The sequence below is a fragment of the Helianthus annuus genome, chromosome 1, assembly GCF_002127325.2.
Source record: "Helianthus annuus cultivar XRQ/B chromosome 1, HanXRQr2.0-SUNRISE, whole genome shotgun sequence".
NCBI classification, from domain to species: domain Eukaryota; kingdom Viridiplantae; phylum Streptophyta; class Magnoliopsida; order Asterales; family Asteraceae; genus Helianthus; species Helianthus annuus.
This window is the reverse complement of record NC_035433.2, coordinates 112,720,234-112,730,044: the sequence shown is the minus strand read 5'-3', so window position 1 is coordinate 112,730,044 and position 9,811 is coordinate 112,720,234. Positions and strand designations below refer to the sequence as shown.

Sequence of the window (9,811 nt, the reverse complement as noted above, 5' to 3'; positions counted from 1 at the left end):
TTCCAATTTTACTAGTTAATAGAGGGGAAATATGCAATTTAATTTTTGGCGCGGGTATTTATGCAATTTCAAAGTTTTTTAAAGGGAATCATTATTAATAACGTACCTTGGTGCTATCGGTGATTCGGTTGGGCAGTGCACCGTAGGATAAGACGTTGAAGGTGGCCGGAGTGGGATGTCGGAATGCAGCGGCGACAACGGATAGCAGCAACGGAAGGAGGTGGATGAAGGAGACAGTCATTTTGTTTTATGTTTTGTTAATATTTCTACTGTGGACATTTTGAAGGAGTTTATATAGTAGAGAGTTAGAGACTAAAAAGCAAAGTAATTCAAAAGTTGACTGCCTTTCAAAAGTTGATTTATTAAATTACTTAAATTTAGTATTTCTTTGATTTCTTGCTTGATTTCCTCAATGATACTAAATATATACATAAATGCTTTATGGAGTTTAAGGTATCTACTTCATTTTTGTCATAAAAATACTCCATAATGTAGCATTGGACGTTACGTTATATGGATACCTACGTTATCATCCGGGAATGCTTCTCGGGCTAGAGAAAGTTATACATGTCACTTATTATTTATAAGAAATAAATACTTAAATAAAATGATAAAAAATAAGTAACATGTTATATGAAATCAAAAAGCAACAGTTTACATTATAAGCTACCAAAGACTTCTTTATAGACGACATTAGACGTCTTATTTGTTGGTTTTCCATCGGCATCGAATATCAATATTTTAACTCCTTCTCTGGTCTTGACCCTTGATAATGCAACGTACAACTGACCATGAGTGAACACAGGATCTTTCAAATACAGACCAACTTTTGATAACGATGGTCCTTGACTCTTGTTAATTGTCATGACAAAACAAACTGATAGAGGAAATTGTCTTCGTTGGAATTCGAATGGTATTTTTTTGTCGGACGGAATCATATTAAGCCTTGGAATAAAAACTCTTGTGCTGATATTACCGCCAGATATTACTTCAGCTTCTATTACTCGTTTGTCTAGAAAAGTAATTTTTAGCCTTGTACCGTTACATAAACCTTTCTGTTGATCGATGTTGCGGAGAAGCATGACAGGAACACCAACTTTAAGAACTAATCTATGATTAGGCAAGCCAGAAATCTTAAGAGCATTCAAATTTTCTGTTGAGTATAAACCTTCTTGAAATGAATCAAGCATTTGTTCAGTTTAACATATGCTATCGGAACTCAAATACTCTTTAGCATCACCTGGAAATAACGAAAGCAATCGATCGTTAATTTCATGAACTACGTCATTTTTTGGTGCTAGAATTGCTCGCTCAGAAAAAAACCAGGATTCCGAAATTGTTCCATAATTGAAGGGTAGACGAAGTCAATTAAGCTTTGTATTGGATTAGAATTATCGGTGATTAATAGATCATCGGGTATCTGAATAATTGCTTCACCATCGTTATTATCTCCCAACTTACCTTCACCAATATCAAGCAGCCTGTTGGTGCAGTTGTCTGTCGACTACATCTTAGTTCGAGTCTTAGGCTAGGGCTGATTGTATAGTGAACGGAAATCGAGAAATCATGTTTTGGATAGGTCCGCTTATATGGACATAGGAGGTCAGCTTTTATGTCAGGTCCGCTTATACGGACATAGGAGGTCAGCTTTTATGTCAGGTCCGCTTATACGGACATAGGAGGTCAGCTTTTATGTCAGGTCCGCTTATACGGACATAGGAGGTCCGCTTTTATGTCAGGTCCGCTTATACGGACATGTCCGTATAAGGGAACCCATATGCCTATATATAGGGTCTCATAAGCGGATCAGAGTGTGTCTTGTGCTTGTAACGGCGAAGCCCTGCTGATTTGTTTCCAGAACGTGTAAACTGTCAGATTATCAATAAACAAGAAGTTAATAGTGAAATCAAGCTTTACGAAGACCGAATCAATGAATTCCGCCTCTGATTCTGTCTTAGCGCTCTTCTGATCGACTCGTCGGGTCGTCAAACGTTCCTACACAGCCATTTCGCAAAATCCCTAATAGAGTCCATATCAGAACTATTAGCTCCAATTGTTAGGCGCATGTTTTTAGTCAACCTTAACAGTTTGCACTTTGACCATATATATGAAGAGCTTAAAGACGCACAAACTATTTGTTGTCTAGTACCATTAGGAATAACTGGTAGGATTTGTCTAAAGTCACCGCCGAATACAAAAACTTTCCCTCCAAACGGAACATCAGATCGAATACTCCTACCGTCAGAAAATACGTCAGACATCGTCCTATCTAAAGCTTCAAAGGCATGTTTATGGACCATCGGTGCTTCGTCCCATATGATCAATTGAGTTTCCTTTAATAAATTGGCTATATCAGTATTTGGCTTAATATGACACATGGAATCTTCAGTGAGATTAATTGGGATATGGAAGCGAGAATGGGCTGTCCTTCCACGAGAAAGTAATAACGAAGCAATACCACTTGAAGCAACATTTAAAACTATCTCACCTCTACATCGAACTGCTGAAGCCAAAGTCTTCCATAAGAACGTTTTTCCAGTTCCACCATAACCATAGACGAAAAATAACCCTCCTTTACGGCTTGCAATTGCTGCCATTATTTCGTCAAAAACAGCTCCTTCTTCATCTGGCAGACATTGATGCAACTTATTAAACTCAGTTTGTACTTCATCTACGTCATGTGATAGCTCTTCATTGATTAGACGATTAGTAGAATCACGTAACGAATCATCATCAGGAAAAGGCAGTGTGTTAAATCCTCGTAACGACGAACCATTTGAAACTAAATATTTTTCAATTTCCAACAAAGTAAGGTTTTTAACTTGATGTTCAGGAAGCACTAAACCTAAAAATTCAAACAAAATAATTGTTGTTAATAATCAAACAGAAAATTAGAATGTAAAATAAAAAGACAGCTGAGAACCTGAAATATTTGTTTCTTTTTTAGGTCTGTATAAAATATCATCTGCTAAGTATTTCCACGTGTTCTCCCACACAAACTCTGGACGTGAAAGTGTATTTGACAACAACAAGGTAGCAAATAACGCTCGAAGATACCCAGCATGTCCTTCGAAACCTGCTTCTTTAATGGCCTCAACGTATTCATTGTCATCATCTAAGAGCCCCATTGCGTAGCAAGCATCTCTAAAAGTCGGGAATAACTGACCGTTAACAGTACGTATTTCCTCGGAGGATCTGGGCCCTTTAACTTTATTCACAAGTATCCTCAAAAAATAAGGTTCGCCTAATGCAGGAGACACAGAATGTATACGGCCAACAGTTTGGTACGTCTTATGTACCTGCCAACATCTACCTTGAAGTTTCCAAACAAATTTGGATGGAAACTCGACATAAGTCAACTTTCTAGCATCTTCATTTGACTCGTTTAATTTCATCCATTCAACAAATATTGAAGAAGCAACTGAAGGCTTGCTTACACATTATCAATATCGTCATCCACACCATAAACAACATTCTGTTCACCCGGCATATGAAAGGGAAGCCTCATAACTGCAGATACCTATAATGAACCTCGTTTGAGAATATTCTCCATGATGCCTCACAAGCTGAAATATATCAACAATCATAATATTCCTTGATCTCATCTCTTGGCTTATCCTTAATGCTTGGATTTGAAACACCAGAAACAACCACAGTAGCCATATCAGGGCCTTTATTAATGTACTTGAACAAAAATTTAACTGAACCGGATTGATTACACCATTCTACATTGATGTGTGCTTGATATCTTTTTAGAAGCCTTTTGTTATATGGAACAACGCTTCTGTTGTCCAATCTAACACCAGATTTTATAACTGTGTGGCCAGAATCTCGTCTTCGGTATACAGGGAAACCACTTGAATCAACAGTTGTATGTGGTGAAAATTTCTTTGGAAATTTTTTTGAACATCTTTTATCAACCATGCAAGGACAATTCAAATTAGCATTTCCACATGGACCGTGAATCATATAATCACTTACCAAGGAATAAAGTTCCGGATCTTCATTTTTATCGGGAATCTCAGCCGATATAAATGGATCTATGTGATCTACAGTAGGAAGTTTGGGATCGACCTTCATAAATAAGCATATATGTACATGAGGAAGACCACGCTTCTAGAATTCTACCGTATAAACAACTAAATAAAAAAAACAAATTTAGTACTTTATAAAACTAATTGCAAATTATACACGAAAAGAAGAAATGTAAAAAAAAAAAAACTAACATACCAGCGTTAATCTCACCGAGATAATTGGAATCCTTCAAATCTTTGAGTATTGAATCGAGCTTCATTTTAAACAATCGACACAATATGTCAGGCCTGTCCTCAGCTTTGATGGTGGAATCTTTTAGAAATCGTTTTACTTCTGGCCATTTAGGATTACAAGTTATAGTTATGAAGAAATCTGGGTACCCGTACGACTTACATAACGCCATTGCATCGAGGTAGTTTTGTTGCATGAATATTGCACCTCCGGGAAATGAAGAAGGTAGTATAACAGGCTTTCCAGTGTCTTTTAAAGTTTGTTTACCTTTAGCTTTATGCTTCTGAAGATTTTCAAATGTTTCAGATCGAAGTTTTGTTTGTTGTCTCCGAATGTAATGTAGTCTCTTGCTCTCGATCATCGTATATGCGTTAACCAAAAATTGTTGTAACAACCTTCTTCCATTAAGAATTAAGAAAAACCATAATTTCTATCTTGGATCCTATATGCAAAAAATTCTCTCATCGTGCACTTTGGCTTTATTTTCTTTTGTGTCGCAATGAAATCTCTATGGGGAATATCAATTCTATATCCATCATCACCATATGGGAAAAGCAACAGATATTGCAAAGCAAGATATGATGGATGTAATTCGCTAATACGCTGCAGCATTCCAGACTGAGTCTCGACAAGAATATCACGATGGTCTATAGCTTTATCTATGTCTCCAACAACCAACGCAGCAATTTCAGACGTGGTTGGTAAGTTATATGTTCTGCCATCTTTTTCTCTTTTATACATAAGACGAAGTTTAAGGTTGGCCTCTGGGGATTCGTGAAAATGGTCTCTGACTATCCTATATGTCTTAACCAACATATTTTCTGAATCTAATAAATTCCTCAAATACTGTATCATTTCAACATCAAGCTCTTTATCATTAGAGGACGAAGGTTTGCTTGTTTTCCTGACAAAATATAAATAAACAACATAAACTTAATATAGCATAATAATAATAGAACATCGTTTTCTATAAATATATATAAGTAAAAAAGATGGTGCTTATAATGAATCATACCCGAATAATGCCTATCTGTTTGTTATTTCATTTTCAGTGTCGTATATGTATAGCTGACAAAACTGAGGTTGATTTCCCTTAGAAAGTTTAAGACTACCGATGCAATGATAGTTTTGCCCACTTATACGATATATAAATGGAGCATTGCCCTTGTTAATAGCAGAATCAACCTTTCCACCCATAGATGTAAAAGAGAACATAGAGTTGTATCGTCTTATATTCTTCTGGAAAAACTTGCTTTTTTCATTTGAGGAAGAAAACAAAATTTGATAAGACGGATGCACATACTTTAAAGGCGGTAACTCAACTTTACCATACCCACAACACATACTATAAGACAACTTATTCATAGTTATTCGACCTTTTCCACCTTCTGATGTCCATAACTTTGCACTACAGATTTGGCATGTAAGAACTTGGTAACCATGGTCTAAATAATCTATTAAAAAAAGATTAATGGTTATATTGCAGTTTCAATATAATATATGACCTAAAAACATGAAATAGAATTAAACCTTTAGATACCCCTTTATAAGGGTCCTCCACTCTGACTAAAACAACATCATCTTCATCGGAATCCAAATTGACCATAGGTATAGGAGTAGTGTCACGTTTCTTGTGCTCGAGCTTACGTTTACCAGAAGACAACCTTGTAATGGTAGACGTAGTACCAAATACCACTTGATTGTTACTACTATTAATGCGAGGAGAAATGGAATATCGACGATTGTCATTTGACGGTGTAGATTTGTTTCTGGAGTTATCTAAAGGTTACATATTTTATCATAAATGTTAGTATAAGCATATTGGTTAGTAAAATATAATAGAAAACTAAGAAAAAAGAAACATAAGACATACCTGTTATGGTTGAAACTAATAAACTTGTATGATTTATACTTGTATGATGACCAATGGAGTATATGTTCCGGTCAGTATTATTAGAAGACTGCAGCGAATTTATGTTCTCAGGCAATATGTTAGAAACATTTGTTGATGATGAAGATTTCTTTGATCTCTTGTTATTATTACAAGACTGCGGTGAACTTATGTTCTCAGGCAATATGTTTAGAACATTTGTTGATGATGACGATTTCTTTGATCTCTTGTTATCAAGTATTATTTTTCGAAGCTTACGCCTTTCAGCAGGTGAATTAACTTAACAATTAAAAAGGTAGAATAAGTAAGGAACATAAGAATTAGTAGCATTCGAAACATAAAACGTAAAAATTATAGTTTTAATTAGATTTAACATCATTTACCATTTGAGATATCTGAAAGCGGAGTTCTGATAACAGGACCTACAAAAACACAAATATGAATAGAAATTTAATCTAAAATATGCATCATTTGTGGTTATGGAAATGAAAACTGAATAACTTAGAATGTCACTTACTCTTAAATATTTGTTGTGATGAATTCGGATCCTTTGAAGATGAACGCGAGTGATTTGATCTTTTTGACATAGTATACGTGAATAATCATAACTTCATTAAAAACAAACACAAAGAAAATTATTAGAAAACAAAATTGTTCATATTAAAATTGTAGAATAGGTAAAGGAAATGCAATCGGTGATAATTACATCTTCTATGTAACATGAACTAATGATGAATACATATAGAATTACCTTCGGAAATTTAGATACGCATGAACTGGAACATAAAGAATTGAAATGTGTGTATGAATGTCTTTGAAAGTGGGAAGTTGTCTGTTTTGAATTTCATTAAGTATTATGCATAACAAATATTCTGATGCAAGATGAGAGGATTAAATAAGGTCTTTTTTATATATTGCAATAATTGAGATTATCTCTTAAATTTGGTGAATTGATTTTCGGTTACATTCAGTTACATACTTTCTAAACTTAGTTTAAAGTTCCCATTTATACATACTCAATAATATTATTCTATTTTATGAAAACTGTAAATTTTAAAACCTTAAATATAAATAAAACGATTATAAAGGAAAACACAGGAACTTCAATTATAAAAATTAAATTAAAATAGAGTCTAATACATAAAACAAAGACTGAAATACGAATCTTAAATTCTTGTGACTAAACAAAAAACAAAAATGATTTCTTCATTAGTAACTGTAGACTTCAATCAAAATCTTTCTCATCTTTTTCTTCATCGATCTTGCGCTTTGAAGAACAACTCGGAAATGCTGGATCAATGTCATACAGCTCATACAGATTACGTTTACCTTTTGCGATATTCTCCTTCTGTAAATGCATATTATTTTTCTATTAGTTACTTAAATATTTAACAATTTACTATAATAAGTAATAATATGTATTCCTCATAAGCAATATTATTACCTGTGCAGTCAAAAGGCTCTTTTTAACATGGGAAATAACAGAATAATCGCTGCTTATGGCAGTGATATCATAAACTTCATCAAATTTTTTGATATTTTCATGGGTAACTTGAATCTTATAAGCAAACAACTTCCCAACCAAAGACTTAATCTCCTTTGGAAACGTCGGATAATCATCAATCTGTTAATATTTTACAAATGTTAACAAAATTATTATAGAATAAAAGTATTATAAACTGAAAATATATCGATTCATTCTCTTTTAGCAATTGATCAGCAGATTTATTCAAAACATGTATAGCTTGATCATGAAATAATATAAGATGAGTTGAATCACTATCGTCCTTAACTTCAATTTTGATCTTAAATTTCGGCAGAGGTTTCATGATGTGTTCAAAACATTCATAGTTAGAGCAGCGATAAACTTCATATTTCTTAAAATCAAAAGAACCATCAAGTGGAAGATATTGCTCAATCTCTATAGTAGCCTCATGTAAACACGTTGGACATGTCATGTAGTGCCAACCAAAATTGGTAAATACGTTCTTGATGATACCGAATATGATAAGAGACTTTGGCTAAAAAAAATGCAAAATCCAACAAACAGTTAAAATAAATAACTGAAAAGTTCAACGGAAAATTAATTACGCATACCTTAGTTGTTTCCCATAACACATCAATGCTACTGAAAGATGCATTGTTAAAAAACTCAAAAGAGACATCATGAGAGTTTGAAAACATGATTGTTTACAAATAAAATGCAAAATTCAATTTGAGATAATAGGTTTAATATTAAACCGGTTGTATTTATAAGGTTAGAAAATTCGATAACTTTGAAAAAGATTAGGAAATAAGAAATCTATTGTATACCAGAGATTTTGTAATATTATAAAAGATGAGAAAATTTTGGAAATAAAATTATATGAGATATAGGACTAAAAGAATTAAAACTGATGTAAGGCCAAAATGGTCATAATTAATTTGATGCTATTCGAACACCTCTCAACCAACACCAGAGTTCAAAAAAGGCGTGCTTTGTGAATAAGTACGGGAAAAAACCTGCAGTTTTGGTCTCGTATCGAACCGATACCGAACCGAAAGTACCGGTACCTAAAACTCCAAAAAGCGGGTACTTAATCGGTACCGAAAATGATAAGTACGGGAAATTTAGTACCGATACTCGATATCAAATGCTCATCCCTACATGTGACCACACTCATCATAGTAAATTAGGACTTTATATTGTTTCTAATGATTGTTTCATATACATGGCCATTATGACAGCGTGCATGTGGAGACACTAATGACTGTATTTCAACTTCTGAGGATGAAGAAATGACTGCAAAACTTCTGAGGACACTAATGACTGTATTTCAACAACTCTCCTACAGTTTCTTAATAATATATTGGGCAAATGCAATGTGATATTGTAAAAAAATTATAACTTTATTGCATTTAGAGAAATAATATTGTCTTACGGTATATAAGTTAGTAATGCTTTAGCTTTATTAGTGTTTGTTTCTATTGATTGAATTGTTTAGGAGGTAATGTGCTTTTTTACCCAATTCAAAATCTTTGACAAATACTTAATGAGTTATTATAACTACAAAAACAATATTATTAACTTTCGATGTGTTTTTAATCGAAAATTTTATAGATACTTATAATATTTGGAATTTTCGAACAACAACTTTTTCCACCTAAATATGACATAACCTTGAATCTTGATGATTGTAGCATTTTCATGGGATGGTGGGTGCATTCCGTGTGAAAGCAGATGACAAACGGTGTAAGTGACTCTTTTGTTGGTGCTCTCTTAATAAAGATTTTTGACGACCAATCGATTTTTAGAGGTAATATCAACATTCCAATGTATTATATTGAAGTCGATTTTACATGAAAAAGGTAAACATGTTACCGGTTCGATGCCTTTACTCATGGACGACGGGTCCATGTAGTTTATACTTTATAAACTGATTCACACGGGTCATTTTTATCTTTTAGTATAGAGTGATTTATAAATAACTAATGTGGTAGTTATGATTATAAAAACAATGTACTATATCTATTCGCTTTTAATCTGGGAACACGGTGGAGGACATGTTAGTTTCTTCTCTCTTTTCCCAAGTTGTGTTTTGCTCGATCTTGCCTCATATCTATTTTCTTGTGTTGTAGGTACTTGACATCCTTGCAGAGATCCAAGACAGTCAT

The 9,811-nt window shown here is 33.7% G+C and overlaps 1 protein-coding gene across 1 annotated transcript; it reads right to left on the bottom strand.

Annotated features, from left to right (window-relative positions):
- Nucleotides 1-659: 659 nt before the first annotated feature.
- Nucleotides 660-1,190, bottom strand: LOC110928940 (ATP-dependent DNA helicase PIF1-like). Its single transcript, XM_022172015.1, has one exon. The coding sequence runs from the start codon at nucleotides 1,188-1,190 to the stop codon at nucleotides 660-662; it is 531 nt and encodes a 176-aa protein (XP_022027707.1).
- Nucleotides 1,191-9,811: the final 8,621 nt, after the last annotated feature.